General features: G+C 47.0%; 1 protein-coding gene across 1 annotated transcript in view; it reads left to right on the top strand.

Annotated features, from left to right (window-relative positions):
- The first annotated feature begins 1,876 nt into the window (after positions 1–1,876).
- Positions 1,877–18,632, top strand: part of CNNM2 (cyclin and CBS domain divalent metal cation transport mediator 2) — a 118,530-nt gene continuing 101,774 nt past the window's right edge. The window contains exon 1 of the mRNA XM_053948758.1: positions 1,877–3,446. Within this exon, the coding sequence (XP_053804733.1) occupies positions 1,877–3,446 (1,570 nt within the window). The remainder of the gene's footprint in view (positions 3,447–18,632) is intronic.

Genomic DNA, 18,632 nt, shown 5'->3' with positions numbered 1-18,632 from the left:
AAGCAGCTAAGAGAACTTGACTTTGATGTGGAGCATTAGAGGTCCTCACCAGGCTGTGGATGCAGTGGTGTCCTCTGCCTGGCTTTACATGTGCATGCACAGCCTTGGGGTTTTTAGCCCCCGGTGTATGAAAAGAGGAGGTCCTGCAGCCCTATCCCATGTGAGGGACCCCGACATAATCTGTCCAACACCCCAGTCTGTATTTTGGTGATTGTAGAGATGGCCCAAATCCTGTTCTCCTAGTGTGAAGCTCTGCAGCATTGGTATCCTCCCTCGGCAGGCAGAGAGAGTGTTGTATTGGCAGCATCCTGAGTCTCTGCTAACCACAGGGTTAGCAGGGTGTCACTGTGGTTCAGGGACACCTCCTTAGGGGAGCAGGCCTTTGGAACTGCCTCAGGATAAGCTGAATGAGCTTTGGGACCAGGAAAGATTGGTGGCTACAGCCCCCAGAGCACTGTGCTCTGCTTCACATCTTAGTGGATTGCCCTGCATAATTTATTCTTCCATTTTCCAAGCACTTAAACAGCAGGGAGGCTGTTTTACCGCCTCAAAGGGGTGTCAGCCACCACAAGCCACCCTGGTTCTCCCACGGCTGTTCGCTTCGGGCTGTCCAGGATGCTGAACTGTTTGCTGGCTCCTTCGTAAGTGATGGACATGGAGCGATGATGGCCGGCCGTGGGGTGTGTGTTGCTCCAGCTGGGATGGCAGCAGAGCAGCCGAGGCCTTGGAAACAGCCGGGCTCTCAGGGCGGTGGGGCACGGCACACGGGAATTTACAGGTGCTTTCATGAATCGGGGCTCCCGGCCCTCCATGAACTGAGAATGAGCAGAGCAGGAGAGCTGGGGCGGCTTTGGATGTCCTCAACAGGAGCTCCAAACCCCGGCCCCGCTCACGCCACGCCGCGGAACGGGGCGGCGGAGCAGAGCAGAGGTGAGGGAGGAGCGCCGCCGGTCCGTATTCGGTATTTAATGGTTAATTCCGCCCTCAGGCGCGACGCAACGGAGGAGATGTCGGGGCGGAGGGTGCCCGGGGGCCTCAATGCGACAGCTCGATTTCTTGAATGTTGCACGCACTGCACCGGCGGCGACTCGGGGCCGACCGGGGAACGGGCACGGCTAGGAGAGCGCAGCAGCAGATCCCGGCGGGAGGCACCGGGGTGCGCCCCGTCGGGCCGGGCCTACGAGGCGCGGCGGGACCGCCAGGGGGCGCTGCGCGACCGCCAACGGCTGCGGCGCGCGGACGCGGGGCGGCGCTCCCGGGCCACTGGAGGGGGAGAGCGGCGCGGCGGGTCCGAGGGGAGCGGCGGCCGCCGTGGGCCGGGCGGGAGCGGCGGGGGAAGCGGGATCGGCCGGCCCGTTCGGCCGGCCTGTGCCCCGGCACGGGCGCTCCCGGGACCGCTCCTGCCGAGCGCCGCGCGCGCCGGCCGCACCGCACCACCATTGGTCGCGCCCCTCCTATGGCTCCGCCCCCTTCGGCCCCGAGCGCCGCCGCCATTGGTCGCGGCCCTACGGCCGGCCCCTCCCCCGCGCGCCCGGCGTACACACCGGAGTCACGCGCCCCCGGGGCTGGGGAGGGGGCGGGGCGCAGAGGAGGCGTGGCCTGGCGCTGATTGGCGAGCGGGCGGGCGCTGATTGGCGGCGCCGGGCGGAGGCCCCTCCCCCAGGCGGTGGGCGGGGCGGGGCGGGGCGGGCGCGGGTAGAGGCGGCGCTGCTCGGCCCGGCCCGGCAGTCGCCGCCCGTCGGGTCCCGCGGGCAGCCGAGCCCGCGCCTCGCCCGCCGCCGCGCCCGCCGCCACCGCCGCCTCCGGGGAAGCCGGGGCACGCCGCAGGCGCCGCGCGGTGATGCGGGGCCGCGGCGGCGCCGAGCCCTGACTAAAGATGGCCGCGCTGCCCGGTGGGAACATGGCGGGGGGCGGCCGGGGGGCGCGGGTGCTGCTCTTGCTGCTGCTCGGCGGCTGCCTGGGCCGGCGGCCCCCGGCCGCCGCCGCTGCCGCACCGCCCGCCGCCGTCGTGCCCCCGCCGGCGGCGGAGGAGACGGTGATCATCGGCCTGCGGCTGGAGGACACGGACGACGTCTCCTTCATGGAGGGGGGCGCGCTGCGGGTGAGCGAACGGACGCGGGTGAAGCTGCGGGTCTACGGGCAGAACATCAACAACGAGACGTGGTCGCGCATCGCCTTCACGGAGCACGAGCGGCGGCGAGGCGGGCGGGCGACGGCGGGGCCGGCGGGGCGCGGCGGTGGCGGGGGCGGCGGCGGGGCGGCGGGCAGCGGTGGGGCCCCGCAGCGCTGCGGCATCCGCACCTCGGACATCATCATCCTGCCGCACATCGTGCTCAACCGCCGCACCTCGGGCATCATCGAGATCGAGATTAAGCCCCTGCGCAAAACGGAGAAGAGCAAGTCCTACTACCTGTGCACCTCCGTCTCGGCCCCCGCCGCCGCCGCCCTGGGGCCCGGGGCTCCCGGAGGGCTGGCGGGCGCCGAGGGGCCGGCGGGACCCCCGCCCTGGGGTGAGACCACTTGGATCTACCATGACGGTGAGGACACCAAGATGATCGTGGGCGAGGAGAAGAAGTTCCTGCTGCCTTTCTGGCTGCAGGTCATCTTCATCTCGCTCCTCCTGTGCCTCTCGGGCATGTTCAGTGGCCTCAACCTGGGCCTGATGGCCCTGGACCCCATGGAACTGCGCATCGTGCAGAACTGTGGCACGGACAAAGAGAAGAACTACGCCAAGCGCATCGAGCCTGTGCGACGTCAGGGCAACTACCTGCTGTGCTCCCTCCTGCTGGGCAATGTCCTGGTCAACACCACGCTTACCATCCTGCTGGACGACATTGCCGGCTCTGGGCTGGTGGCCGTGGTGGTCTCCACCATCGGTATCGTCATCTTCGGCGAGATCGTGCCGCAGGCTATTTGCTCTCGGCACGGCCTGGCCGTGGGCGCCAACACCATCTTCCTCACCAAGTTTTTCATGATGATGACCTTCCCGGCCTCCTACCCCGTCAGCAAGTTGCTGGATTGTGTCCTGGGCCAGGAGATCGGCACGGTCTATAACCGTGAGAAGTTGTTGGAGATGCTGCGGGTCACCGACCCTTATAACGATCTAGTCAAGGAGGAGCTTAACATTATCCAAGGAGCCCTGGAACTGCGCACCAAGACTGTGGAGGATGTGATGACTCCCCTCCGAGACTGCTTTATGATCGCTGCCGAGGCTGTGCTCGATTTCAACACTATGTCCGAGATCATGGAGAGCGGTTACACCCGCATCCCTGTTTTCGAGGGCGACCGCTCCAACATCGTGGACTTGCTCTTCGTTAAGGACTTGGCTTTTGTGGACCCCGATGATTGCACGCCACTCAAGACCATCACCCGCTTCTACAACCACCCGCTGCACTTTGTCTTCAATGACACCAAGCTCGATGCCATGCTGGAGGAGTTCAAGAAAGGTGGGCTCGTGCCTGTGGCGGGGGCGCGGTGGGGGGGTGCTGCTCGGTGTGGTCAGCATCCACCTGCTTGCAGCAAGGGAGCTCTGCAGCACGGCCTCGGGTTCCTGCTCACAGAGGGCTGTGGGAAGGTGCATTCGGGACTGTGAGTGACCAGTATTTAGACATCTCCCGGATCTGCTCGTTCCCTGGGCCAGAAGGCTGATCCACGGCTGGGATGTGCCCCCAGCCTTTTTTTCCCCACTGCACTGGGATGTGTGTGTGGGCATGGTGCCAAGCAAGGTTGTTTTTCTTCTTGCTTTTTCCACTCATCTGTCTGTTATAGCGAGAACCACTGACGGGAATCTGCGCCCATTCCTTGGCTGTGTCTTCTCTGTGCTTTTTCAGCTGGCCTGACTGGGAGGAGTGGGTGGGCTGCTCGGTGCCTTTCAGGTTCAGTGCACACACGTGCTGAGATAAACGAGGCGTTCTAGCTCCATTCATAGGCTCAGCCAGCCGACCTCAGCTCTCTGCTCGTGTTCCAGTTGCTTTGATTGACACTTTGATCTTGTAACTCCTAAATCATTTCAATGTCTTAAAATGTATTCCAAAGCACCTGTTGGTGCTGCACTTCAGAGTTACAGCTCTTTTTCCCCAGGCTACCCTGTGCTTCAGGACCACAGGCTCAGCGGAGAGGTGACCCTTTCTACTTTTTGGTGTATTTGTGTATTAGTTGCATTAGAATGGGACTGAGGCTTTCTGCCTTTCTCTTAATTGTAGGTGATGCTGAGTTGACAAATGAATCTTAATTCTTGTTAGGAGGTCTTGCTTATGCGTAAGGAAAAAGCATCTTTTCGTTTTCCTTTTAAAATCTATTTCTCTCTGCAAGCCAAATAATAGTGCTCTGTGGCCTGTGCAGGAGGGAGCTTTCAAAGTAGTTGTTAAGTGAAATTTCAGACAGTTTGGATGTATGGACTCCTGTGCTGGAAAAAGAAAGGCTGTTTGGAGTGCCACCAGACTCCTGGGTTCGTACCAGGGAGATCTGATCAAAGTACCACGGAACAGCTCTGTTCCTGGGGGGTGATTTGCTTGAGAGGAGAAATCTAGTGGGGAGTATTTGAGCTCACCTTTTAACTGCATAAATTACCTTGAAAAAAACCTTTGTGAATTGGTGAATGTTCTTTCTAGGTAAGTTTAAATTACAACTTAAGTTTCAGTTGCTGTTTTGTCCACATGCTAAGCTCTTGTGTCATGGCATTAGATCTTCATCATCCTGTTTAACTCAGTTTTGGGGATTTGGAGGGTTACCTCATGTTTATTTCATCTTTGTGTATAGAAGATGAATGTACTCCCGCTTTTTAGTGACCAGTGCAGTGGTGGTTATCTTTCAGCCTGTGTGTGGAGATGGGGAAGTCTTACTTGGTTTTGGAGGTGTTGAAGGAGAAATGAGGGAGGGCCTTCCTTGGCTGTGGTTTCTACGCTGCAGGATCTGCAGCTTGGATGTGGGAAACTCAGTGATGTCACTTAACTGTTGGCTGGTTAAGGTGGTTTTTGCTGCATGCGTGAGTAAAGGGTGGTTCTTTTTCCTCTCTGTCCCTGTCGTTCAGACTCCAGATAGCACAATAGAGTTCTTAGCATGTAGTGAGACTTGTTGTTGTGTTCTAGTTCTGTATGCAGCAACGTGTCTGAAGAAATGCATGTTATGTTGGTACGTTAAAGAAATGCATGTTAAATGCATGTTATTTCCCTGGTCTGAAAGGATGGAATGCCCTCCTGTGTGTTAGCACAGTCCTTTTATTTAACAGCTGAGAGAATTAGGTGTGCGTTTTAATCCTGCAAGAGTGGCTAAGCCAAATTCCTCCTTAGAGTTCCTGAAACTGGTGCTTAAAATAGGATTCTTAAAAATTCTCCTGGGTGGCTTGGAAGGTGCAAACTAGAGATCACTCTCTCTGGTAGCCAGTCTCTTGCCTGTGCTAGGAAACGTCCCAGTAGCACAAGTTCATGATGACTTCCTAACCTGTGTGTTCCCTCCTGCGATTGCTGAGTCCTGGAATAGTCTCTGTAGTTGGGAATTAATTCAGGCTCATTTGAGCATACTTAAATATTTACTCCAGAGTCACTATGCTGGTTGGTCTGTATGGGCAAGCCCTGTGTTAGGATCAGCTTTGTCCTAACTGGTTTCTCTTTAAAAAGTGCAGATATAGTGGAAATAAGTGGCTTCCTTTGTGTCCTTTGAAATGAATGTAAATAACTGATAGCTGGCTTGATCTGGCATAGCACAGTGTCTTTTGCAAGAGCTCTTCCAACTTTCTTCTTCAGAGCAACCTTGCCAAATTCCCATGAGAATGTACAAATGAAGGGTGAGAATCAAAATGCATGTTACTCTCCAGTAGAGTGTTGGAAATAAATAAGCTTACAGTTTCTAATCATTCCCTTCCCATCACATTGATCTTCTGCCACAGCCAGCTTGCTTCGAGACTCACAAATGTGTCTTTTTTGATGCCCAGGCCCCTGCTACCACTGTTGGGTGCAAAAGGCAGTTCATGTGACAGTGCTGCCAATTAACACTTTAATTGATTTGAGGAGAGAGGATGGGGTTTTTTTCTAATACGTTTGATACTTAGCTGGGTAGGTGGGGTTTTTAAACTCACATTTTGGGCAGAAGCAAAACCTTCTTAACCTACATGTGGAATGGAGGCTTACAAGGAGGTGGTTAAAAGCTGAACACAGTAGGATATACTTCCTTGTGTATACCTCTTGTTGCAGAAGATGAAATGGGTAGTTCTGTAGTTGTTCTAATGCTTAGGCTGAACAGCTGGAGGATTTGGTGGTGGGCCTATTGTTAACATTGTTTAACTACAATTGCAAAATAAGTATCTGTTTCACTTCCATGCTGCCAGGCAAGAAACTTAATTTTAAGAGAGCTTCAGCACATTCCCACCCCCTTGCTGCTCTAATCTCCTAAAGTGTGAATAAACATGATTCCCAAAGCAGTCCACAAAGAGGCTTCTCCTTTAAAAAACACGGTTTACTTGCAAATAAATAAATAAGTAGCTTTTGAAATAGGTGTGGTTTTTTTTGTCCTAAAAACAGACCTTAAATGTCTACTGGAGCTGTCAAACCCACTTGTCTACAGGTTAAGCAGACCGAGTGCTTAACTTGAATTCAGTCATTCAAATTTAATGCAAGGGAGTCTAAGGTACCTTTTGTACTGGCCTAGAAATGGACCTGCCTGACTTTGCTCAGAGCAAAGAGGTATCTCATTTGAAATGAGTTCACCCCCAGCTCATCTAATGTTGGCCGTTGCAGTAAAGGGGAGCGAGGTGTTACCTGTTCAGGATTGATTTGGGTCGTGGTTCCTAATCTGCAGCAGGGATTGAATGAGCCACAGAGTCATTTTTGGAAAGAAGCTGGTGAACTGTCTCCAGTGATCATCTTTTTCTTGTTGACATGTGTGTGGACTTACGTTTTTTTTTTTTAATTTTCTTGTTTTCTGTTCCTTTTTGACAGTCTCTCTGGGTCTCTGCTTAAATGCTCTCTGGCACTTGCTCATGGTGTTTTTCACAGGCGGATGGATCTCTGCATGTGTGATCCTAAATCCAAAGCATTCTATTTCTAGCTCCCTGTTTGCTGGAGCTACAGAAATTCAGCTTGAAAAGCCTCATGTTCTAATACTAATATTTCAAGATTGGCCCACTTTCTGCAAGCCATTCTACAGCTGTTTTCCTGGTGGCCTGGATGGCTTTGTAGGGCAGCAGTTTCTCAGTTGGAGTCCTCCTTCTCTGGGGACTTTGAGTCATATGTTTTCATCTTATTTATCTGCTTCCACTATTTTCTTTGTACTACAGATCAGAGCTTAATAACCTGTTGCAAAGAAGCCACAATAAATGTGCAGCAGTTCTGAGCTCTCATTTTCTTAATCACATGGCAGCCTTGAGAAAACTCCTAGATTCCTTATTAAAATAATTGCCAACTGGACCTTAAAGGATTTTTTCCCCTAAAAACATTGTCAGATTCAGCTTGATGATACTTTCTTCAGGCTCTGTTGTTCTTGTATTGTCTGGTTTTAGTCGCATGTATGTTTGGTGGTTGATTTAGAGTGGACATTGGGGAAAAATGTTGTCCATTTCTTTTCTACTTCCTCCTGCCCCTTGAAAGAAAACCAAGTCCCAGCAGCCTGAAACATAAACTCTGACTTTTGAGTGCAGAGAAGAATACCTAGACCTACTTCTTTTTAGAGCACATAGACCCTCTTTTTGGAAACAGGTAGGATAGCAAGTAATTTGTAGCCCAGGGATCCAAAGTTCTGCATTACTATTGTTGATCTGAGGTTTTTTTTTTTTTTTTTTTTCCCTTGTTATTAGGTCACCTGGTTTGAGGGGCTTTTTTGTTATTAGGTCAATTATCTTTCTGGTGCAGCTCTAATCCAGGTTTGTAGGTGGCTACTTTCCTGGTTCCTTTCAAGTTTTATGACCTGCTGAATCTGAGTCCAGTCTTACCCTGAGTAACTTTGATTTAGTAAGTCTGAATGCTCACTTTCTAGTTTATCTAGCAGGTTGTCTGTCTCCTGGGCACTTTTTCCATGTAACCCTGTGACTGCAGCATTACGAGAAACTGGAAGAAACTACATAAATCCTTTCTGGGATTATGAAAGGCACGTAAAACTTCTTGGAAAACAATATCGTTTTCAAGGCTGCTTAGCTAATAAAAGGCACCACCTCTGATCCTTTTTGGGAAATTCATGTAACAGAGAGAGTGTTGAGGAGGTCCAGTGTGGAGACTTTTCTATATGAAGAGAGTAGGGGAGTGGTAGGTGGGAAGGAATTTGCCACCAAGAAACAGAAGTCTTAGCATGCTATGCCTGCAGATTTATTCCCTGAACAAAAATTGCATGTGGGGGTGGGGGTTGCCTCGTGACAAGCTGTTCCTTGGCTGTCTGACAGCGCAGCACCCGCAGGTACTGCACTGCCAAGAGCTTTGCTGGCCTTGCAGAGCTCCTGGGGGATGCGTGCTCGTTCCACTGGAGAGCAGCGGATGTGGGTTACTGCAGGCAGCCCTCCTGCTGGTATGCTGAGGGAGAGGCTCCAAGGGGAATGCATCAGGGAGCAGCTCCAGTTCTTCATGGGCTCCCTCTTGGGAGCATTTTATAGGGACCCGGAGAAGAGAGGCTACTAGAAGAATAGCTTTGGTGAGGAGCCTAGCTGAGGAGTTCTTCTGCTGCTGAGAGCTGGAAGAAACGTGTTTCAAGTGGCTGCAGGGAGAGGAGTAGGTGAACTAAATGGCTTGAGCAGTAGAGGTTTGAGTTTGATGCCTGTGTTGGATATGGTTCTTTGATTGCTTTTTAACCAGTTGTTCACAATTCTTGCCATTTGACAAACACAAGAAGTTGCCTTTTCCTCCCCTCAGCTGTTTGCTCAGTTAGCAAATGCTTTCCTGTGCTGAATCTGATGGGAATGAATTCCACCACAAGTGAACCATGCTCCTATCTGCTTTCTCTGTGTCTGTAGAGGTTATCTGTAATAGGCACAGATGTAAACTTCAGGTCAGTCTGTGCAGCCAACAGCATTTCACAGCCAGTTTTGGAGCAGGATAGACCAAGAGGCAGAATATCAACTGAGGGAATTCATTAGTGTAGGAAACTGATTAGGTAAGTTTAACCATCACAGTGTCTTTCCAGGTCTGAGTTTTTTTTTGAGTTTTGTTTTTTTCTCTGCTGACATGAGGTTCTGAGGAGCAGAACATTTTCTCAGTGAACTTCAGTTGACTCTGAGGGCATAAGAAAGTAACAGTGAATCCTCTGCAGTAGGTAGTTTCTGACAACGGCTGGGGCTGCTTAGAGAAAGTATTCAAAAAGAGCCAATTAATTTTGTTCCCCACAGAAGCTTAACTGATCTCATCAGGCTGTGATTCAGGAAGTTCTGGGACTAAAGATACTGTCTTTATTAAATAGTCCTAGATGCTTATTTCTCTCTGTGAGCATGTCTAATCAATAGTGAACCTTTGTCAGCTGTTGCACAGAAACAAACACCAGTAGTGGATGTCTCCTGTCTGTAGCTGTGTAGTGCTAGCGGCAGAGAGAGGTGGGTCTAGAAGTACATTTCTGATTTTCAGTTCTGTATGAAGCCATCCAAAGGTAGCTTTTGTTTTGTCAGACTTATGGTATCACTCTAGCTGGTAATTTAGGAAATGAGGGTGTGAGCCACCTCACACTTCATACATGTTACAAGCCTGAGTCTCCTCCTGGTTTTATTGAAAAAATCATCATTTTAGTGGGGGGAAGTATTGTGGGGGTTATTAGGCTGCTTAACTTGGAGCGTCAATGCCACTAGACTGTGACAAGATCTACTCATCTTCCTGGTATTGTCTGATGTCAGATTTTGTCTTGCTTACTTGGAGGGCACACATCCTAGTGCACAGGAATTAAGACCTGGAGCATTCAAAGTCTCACTACTTCACCTCCTTTAAGCATTTAATGTCTGCTCAATGTTAAGAGTCCTAAGTCAGTCATACAGCAGCTTAGTCAGGATCAAGTAGGATGAGAGTGAAAGCAGAGGCCAAGAAGGTGAGCAAATCTATAGACCACCAAGCTGTGTTTTTTTCATTAATACTTAGCAAGAGCTCACTTTTGCATTTGCTTATGTGGCTTTACAGTGTTGTGGTGCAATTGCCAGTCTGGGTAGGTAAATGGCACTTCTGCTGTTGAGTCCCTTCCAATTTCACTAATGAAGCTTGTAAAACTAGCCTTCAACACAGGGTACTCTGAACCATACCCTAGTGAGTGTGACCTGGCACTCTTGTTAATTTGACAAGGTCCTGAATTACAGCCTACCAGCTACAAATAGGAGTGTAAATACTTGATGCTAATGAGCTACTGCCCACAGCACATGGCTAACAGTCCATACCAGGTGGTTAATCCAGTCTGGCTCCTGCCAAGGTCACTGAGTCATTTCAAGACTATCAAGTGATGGGGTTTTGTTTCATTTTTCACCAGTATATAATCATAGAATATAAGATGCATAAATCTGTCATTAACCTTCTTCTGGAGGTTAACCTTCTTCTGCACCTTTTCCCTTGGCCAGGAAATCTGCATGGCCCAGTAGTTGGTAGAATAAACTATGCTGGGAATAAACTAGGGCTAAGTGTGATGATACACAAAACATGCATGAGAAGAGCATGGAAAGAAAGACTGGTTAAAGAAATATAAGGGGAAGAGATGACCTCATCAGTGTAGGTGGTTTTATAGAGAGGCTGATGTAGGGAAGAGAAAGGAATGGCTTGGAACAGGTGAAGTGTCCCTAGTGTTCTAAGTAGCTTTTTGTACAACATGGAGTAATAAAGTTCTGATTCTACAAAACCTACTGTTATGAGTTGAGGCAGAGGAACTGGAGTTTTCCCAAAGCTTCTTAAAGAAAGTCCCAAATGCAAAAACCAAACACCAACAAGACAACCACCGAAACCTCCTCTAATGTTCTGACTCCAGGACATCAAGCCATACAGTGTCTTTCACAAAGTGAGCTTAAAAGGACCAGGTCCCTGTTTGATACTCCAGCTTGCAACACAAAGTGGCAATACCAAAGGAGAGATCCATCTCCTTCCTGTCTCCATCTCTCCAGTGAGATCCATCATGCTTGGAGAGGAACTGAATATTCTTTTGACTTGCCACTGGAGTTGCATGTACCAAATGTTCTTAACACATTAGCTTATCTTTGCATTCTTGGTTCTCAATAATAATGAAGCTTTGATTCTTTAAAAATTGCCTCCATTAACTTTTTTTTTTTTTTTTGTCCTCCATTACTCAGAAGTGTTCTCTTCCCTGTTTATAGCTTTGTCGGTAGTAACTTGCCACTCTGAAAGATCATAGGTAGGGGCCTTTGGGAATCTTTGAGCCATTGTTGTCATGTTTTCTGTTAAAATTGTCTGGGAGCCTTCCAGAGTTTTGGTAGACAAACAGTTTTCACTGAAGTTGAAGAATAGCTTCCAGGATTTTCCACACTTCCTTGCTGTCTATGGGGCATCACATAGGTTGTTTGCCTTTGAGGATTGGGTTGTTGTAGCACACAACCTGTAATGCCAGAGGTGTTTCTTTGTCTGGGTTGGTTGGCATGTTGAAATTGGGATTCTTACATGGGTGTTTGTGGTTATTTTTGTGATTTAAAAACATTACTCAGACTTGCTCTTTACCTACTGGTGATGATATCTGCTTGAAAGGACTAGTGAAAGAATACTACAAAAACAACTTCTCTTGTAACCAACTTGTCTTAAAATATCGAAGCCCTAGATTAAACAGAAATTTCAAAGCGAAGAAAGCTTATGTGGTTGGGACTTGTGTCTCTTTATATTGAAGCATTTGATTGATGAATTGTTTGGTATAATAATTTCAGGGTTTATTAAACAACAGCCCTTCTCATCAAGGAATCCTGTTTTGAAGGACAGAGTAAGTGTGATGCCTGTCAATCCGGGAGCTGAAACCTGATGATTGTGGAGGCCTCAGGAGTTCACAAGTTAACAGGACTCAGCTGCAGTTACTAATTAACCACACAAGAGCTTTGCTCCAGCCAAAGGCACTGGGGCTGGGAGATGAACGCATACACTGAGCACAAAAGATCTGTATAGTTATGTTTTCTGTAATGCTTTCTGTTGGGATTACACCATTCTTTTGCTGGCAGTCCCAAAAAGAGCTGTTTCCCAAAAAGAGTTTCAAATGAGAGTGGTGTGGTAACATTGCTCTCTGTGGGGTGAACTGTGCCCTCAGACTGGGCTCCTACTTCCTTGAGGTTCTTTTCCACAGCTTTATTTTTCCCATTTGTCCATGGATAATGAGGGCAACAAAAATGTTGATTCTGCCTTGGTTGGATACTCTGCTGCCAGCAAACAATTTTAGGAAGGATCTTACCATTTCTGGTTTTCTTCCAGGACTCCACCTCCAGCTTTCAGAAGATTGTCCTGCCTACCCTTTGCACTGGGGGGTTCAAAGTGCAGCCTGCGGGACCCCTTTCCATGCAGCAATTATGTGAGGACAAGGATGATCAGTTGCCTGCTTTTATTGCTTGTGAATTGCTTGTCAGCAATTTCTAGATTCCTACAAATAGGAAGAAAATCTGCCAGTGTGAACTTGTTCTTGATAAAAATTTACAATCTGGCATTGAAAGTAGGTGTGGCTGTGGGTTTTAGGCAAGCTGCAGGCTTAGTTCTTCCTATCTTGCTTGGGACATCTTTCCACTGGAAGCAAGAACAGCTCTTACAGTTACAATTCCCATACACAGCAAGTGCAGATAAGGACCTTCAGCTGATATTAAAGGGCATCTAATAAAGAAGCTTCAGTTCAATTTTTTACTCATTAAAGTAGGCCGGAATTGTGAATTAGAGTTATTCAGTAGCTCTAACTTGAACTCCAAGGGACTTCACTAAGGTTTTGATTCAGGGTGGATAAATTAGAATGATATATTTTGCTCTGTTAATTTTGTGGGTTTTTTTTTTTCCCTTGATGTGTAACTGAGGTATGTATGCAGATGAGGCTTTTTGCCTTTAAGCTTTTATTTAAATATCTTGATGCAGTGTGTGAGGATTGGGTGAGGAAGAATCTCTCAAAGTACTTTGAAGACTCACTGCATTAGGTCTTCCTTTTCCTCCAACAGAATAGAGGAATAAGAGATTACTCACTGGAAGCTGGGCCAGTGGACCAATGAGTAGCTCACCATATGGACTACGTGGTTGTAGAGGTTTGGGATTTATGTTGTTTTTCAGATGTGATCTGGTCTTGATGTGTGCTGGTTCCCTACCCTCATGGGGAATAACTTTTATCTTCTTGTTGATGTTCTAATTTGCCTGGAGCCTTTTGGAGTGGTTAGGTTTGAAAACACTAATTTCAAAACAGTGAATTTCAAGAACTTCACACTGCTCACGGGGAGTATTTTTTTTTCCTTCTCTTAGTGTTGAAGAATTGCTTATACTATGTGGATGGGATTTCTCCTAGAGAAATCAAGATCCCTGTCCAAATCATTGTCTATATCTCTCTTAATAAAAATGCTGTACTGTGTACTTTAGACTCAAACCTTTTAGTCAGCTGCTAAAGGTTTGAATGCTCACTTGCAAGAGAAATGGGAGACTGCCTTGTATGTTGTGTAGAGGAAAGCCAGTTTCTAGTGTGTTTGTGTTTTCCTGTGACCCTTACAGGGATCACAGCATGCTTAAAGCTCTGATCCCATATGATGGACCCAGCCTCTCCATCGTAATCAGGACTGACAGTTTTCTAGGGCTTTCTGTTTGTTTGACAAAGGCCCAGAGGAGATTTGCAATCACTAGTAAGAAGCTGCTTTACCAGTAGTGTGCTAGTTTAATTCAGCTTGTGTTGTGTTGTCTGAAGACTCCCAGGGAGAACCTGGAAATGGAGGAGTTGCACAGTTCACCCTGTAGGCAGACTTGGTGGGGGGTGAAGCTTCCCAGCGTGGGAATCCCCTGAGGTTAGAGCTTGAGGAAGGCAGCTGTGGCAGTGAAAAAACTTAATTACCTACTGGATGCAGGCTCCAAGAACTACAGCAATCTGTTGCTTGATGCCAGTCATAGAATTGAACCTGTGTGTGTGCATTCAATGAGCAGGCAAATAGAGTAGCTTTCTTTTTTCTTGTGTTCTTCAATGCCCCTGGGGTTAAGGGTAAGGGATGAAGGTTTCCCTGTGCTGTGTGATGCACCATGGATGGGAATCCCAGTCTCTGCTCCTCCTCTCTGCATGGGAACACTTGCTGTGCATGGGATGAAAGGTCTACTAGGAGAGCTCTGATGTCAACAGTTCTATTCTATTAATGTATTTTTTTTCTTTCCAGAGCAGCTGTTTTGAATTTTCCAGTCTTTGCTGTAATCTTTGAACAAGCCTTGTTTTATTATGAGAGAGACACTGCAGAAGTGTGTGGGGTAGAGTGAAGACATGCATACATTTTAGTGTCGAGGACATTTTCATTTCTGATTCCTGGCCTAGAAACTGGGTTTAAACTTGTTGCTTGCCTGCTGTTTGAACACGGTCCAGTGGTAAGAGGCTTTAATACATTTCTTCTTTGCAAATCATCAACCTCACATCTTCCAGTAAAGGAAAGAATTTGGGAGTATAGCTTCCAAGAGTAATAGCCTTCTCAGCCCTATGCAAAGCACAGGCTCCAACCAAAAAGTTCCAAGGAAAATATTCAGAAACGGGGAAGTTGTCTAGCTGTAATTCCTGATGGTTTTGTATTTAAATTATTTGGCTTTCCAGAGAGATCAGTACATGTTGGGTTTTTTTTTTTCAGACAAACATGCAGCCATCCTGGAACTAATAACTATGTGGACTGTCTTAATCCAAGCATGGGTTAGAAAAATTAAGAAAATGTCTCTTACCAAGTTTGTATTGATGATGCTCTGTTGTTTGCCATTGTTCCCACTACCTGATTGATCTCTACCTGGAAAGACACTTAAAAATTTTGGAAGCTGTTTCTAGGTACCCTGTTTTCTACTTGAATCCACCTCTTGATCAACAGAAAGAGCTGAGTGCTTTGAGCAGTGCTTGAAAGGTTTAAGGGAGGATGCTGAGCAAAGAGCCACCATGAAGAAGCTGGTAGGCTTGGGGATTTTAGTGGTGTTTGGGTCTGTTTCCTTTGAAAAACACTGGGACAGCAGTGTCCTGTTTTTAGAGTGATAATCTGGGAGGGAATGAAACGCTTTAAACTCCAAAGATTCTTTTAAGAAATGAGATTATCTTAACCATCCTCTCTGGTGCTGCAGTTAGTAGTTGTGACAAGGAATGAGTGTGTGCTGTGATTAAACATGTACTCTCACAGTTAGAGGCAGCATGTAGTTCCTGGGAGGAAAAACTCTTGCTGTGGCAATGCTTGTGAACAGTTCTAACAAAAAGAATTCTCATCTTTCTCTGTGTTTTCTGTGATTTTGAGGATGACTGGGACATTAGAAAAAACCCTCATGATAAGACCAGATGCAAAAGTTCTTACAAATAGGAACAAAATTGTTTTCGGTTTGTTTTTTTTTTTTAATTCCTGTAAAACTGAGACTTAATTTTTCTATTACTGCATTTTTTTCCTTCAAAATGGAAGAATGACCCAAGGAAATCAAGGGCATAAGTGCCTCAAGTGAATTGAGAGCTGGGCAAGTATAAAGTGGTGGTTTTACCTTTTGGACTTCCTAGCGCTGTCCAAAATTGTAGTTGATTGTGGTGCCTTCTCCTTGTGCTTCAATTACTTTGCTGTAGAATGAGGACTTATTTTTATACCTTTCCCTTATATCAACTGAATTGGTTTTGTGGGAGCCAGTATGTTTCAGCTTGTCTACTGCAATTTAGGTTCTATAAATAGGAATTTGGTTTAATGTTCATGTAAAAGCTTCATTGCATGATGATTGAAACTTTCTTTAGACTGACAGCCCCTCCAGTGACTCAGATCTTGTTTCTCTTGCCCTGAGCTCCTTGGCTGTCAATGTCTTCAGCATTTTCATTCTCCTTTTTCAGATCAATGTGTAGTTTCCCTGGCACTATTTGTTGGCAATAGGTGAGGAAAACCAAAAAAGAGAGTAGGTGATAGATTAAATGAGGCCATCCATTGGGCAAGTGTGTAGAGACAGTTAAGGTGAATGTCCCATGGCTGGTGCTCTGTTCTGTGCAGCTTTATGGCTACTAGAATTGCTGCTGTAGAGTTAATTGTTGGGTGCTTTCTTACCTCTTAGTGACGCAGAGTGGTTTGATATGTTGTTTTGTCTTTATTGTGTCAGAGATGCCATTTATCCTTTTATCGCGTGCTGCTTAACTTTTGCTTTCAGACAGTTTTAAACAAAATGTCCAATATAGGATTAATAATGTACAAAATACTTTCCTGGGTTTTTTTTTTGGGTGAAAACCTAGTAGGCAAATCTAAGTGGCAAACCTGTTAGTGCTTAAATTCCCAGAGTTGAGGGACATGCAGGTGACTGCCTTTTTTTTTCTTGTTGGTGACAAGATGTGGTAGCCCAAGTATGAATAAATATGTTGGCTCCCTCATGAACCAGAAAGTCTTGAGCTCTTAATCCTAGTGCCACTAGAAAATGGTTCTTGCACCATGGACAGGTCAGTTATACCAGAGGGTAACACTGCACTGTTTCTCACTGCCACCCATTCCAAGGAATCTTCAGCAAGCTGGCTGAGAGGGATGAAGTGACACAGATCCAAGTCTATTCTCACTGCTGGTGAATCCTATTCATTTGGGATAAAAAGGATGACTTAGTTGGACTCTTCCCTTTTTCCATGTGGGGTGACGTGATGTGATGTGGGGAAGGCGCAGCCCACCAGGTCTTTTCCGACAAATAAGGGGGTGTGTAGGACTTCTCCTCGTGATGGTCCAGCCCTGCTCTAGGGTGGTGCAGGCAGCTTCCTCCATATGCCACTCAGTGTAGTGGGTGTTGATAGACTGTGTTCTGTCACTGCTCTGGTGGTTGTTCCCTAGGGTGGACTTGACTCTGTGACACAGAATTGGAAGAACCTGTGTCCTGATGATACCATTATCACTATGTCTCTTTTTGCTTCCACTAGTGACTGATGTCTGATTAAAGTGTCTGTTAGTGCAGAAGTTTGGTGTTGACTCATAATCCAGGGCACCATTTTTCTGGCATGAAGAGATGTGCGGTGCTTGTGGTCATAATGACCTGGCTCTTTACTGTTTTCATTGACATCGAGATAGGAACAGGAGGGAGGAGCTGAGAATTTTCCTGCTTGTCCCATTCAGAAAATGGATGTGACTGGGACAGTGAAGGTGTGATCTGTTTTCTCATCCCTGTCCCAGGAGTTTGGCTTGTGCAGGGAAGGTGGGGACAGGGATTAGTTAATTCTTTTTCCATTGACTCAGTAAATGAAGAGGTGAGTGAATGGTAACCTTCAGTAAAGTGTGAATTTAGAAGTATCATTGAAGAAGTTGCTACCAAAAGTAATAGAAGGATATTTCTAGTTTTAGATACAATTATTTTTCCTTAATTTTTAATCCCTTTGTGTTGGAACAGGGAGCCAAAGGGAGGGATGATGGGACTAGGTAGGGCAGCCTTTGCAGGCAAGGAGATGGGAGTGTTGCAACCTTTGAGTTGTTAACCTTTTGAAGTGGCATGGGGTAGATGTCTCATTACCCTCGCCTCAACACAGGCAGGTTTTATCTGTGACATACCAAGCAAATTGCCTTTTGCCTCAGAGATGGTGCAGGGCTGTTAAACCTGTTTGGCTTCGAGGCATTCATTCTGTGGATTCTCTTTATCTGCCCCTGTGAGGGTCAGGAGACAGCAGAGGCCACCCTGCTCTTCCAGGTCTGATGTCTGCTCTGCAGGACCAGCACTTAAGGCAAAAGCTCCTGTGTTGGTGAGGGCTTTTTTAGTAAGTGCTTTCAAAAATAGCAGTAGATGGTCCCTCCAGGGTCAGGTGAGGGAGCTGCAATGCTGGGGGGAGATCTGCAGCCTCAGTTAGACAAACCAGGGCTGCTTTGCCCAAGTATGATGTTTGAAGATCTAACAAGAGATATTGAATGTTAAACTAGATTTGCAGTTTGATTTTAAATTTGATGCTAAATTCTGGCAGCCAATTGTCATCTGTTTTTTTTTTTTTATTTATCAGAATAAGCTGTTTTTAACATAAATGACTAACTGCGTTAGTGTCAGTCAAAATGTTAACTTCAGCATGAAGAAATAATTGATCTGCTTCATCATCACTGCCAAAATGCATCTGTGGGTACATGTTTCTTGGTATGTCACATGTCTGTAGCAGGTGGCAATAATACTGAACAAAGCTGTGAGCATTTCTGTTTGTTTTTTTTTCTCCCAGCTACTCTAGACTCCTGTGAGATTGCTGAGACAAGCCTGTATATAGGGGTGGTTAACAAGAATCCAGAAGCCCTGGGAAGAGAGGGAAAGTAAGAAAACTGCAATTGTTCAGTGCATGGGAGAAGTTTAAAGCATAAAACACAGAAAATGAAAACTATCCTAAGAAAAGTGTAAAACCTACTGATGAGAGTAGTCATTAAAGAGTCTGACCTCCCTCTACTGCACTTGTCACAGCTAACACGTTCCTGCCTTGCTGTTTGTGCTTGCCTGTGTTTTTGGCATGTCTCTGTGATCCATTTAATGTTACCAAAACAGGTGCCACATAGACACAAGTAAAAGAGCTTTCTTCTTACTGTTCCACCAAAGGGTATGACTCATTGCTGAAGGGATGGTTTATTTAGCAGA

The sequence above is a fragment of the Vidua chalybeata genome, chromosome 8, assembly GCF_026979565.1.
Source record: "Vidua chalybeata isolate OUT-0048 chromosome 8, bVidCha1 merged haplotype, whole genome shotgun sequence".
NCBI lineage: Eukaryota > Metazoa > Chordata > Aves > Passeriformes > Viduidae > Vidua > Vidua chalybeata.
This window is presented reverse-complemented; position numbering and strand designations above follow the sequence as displayed.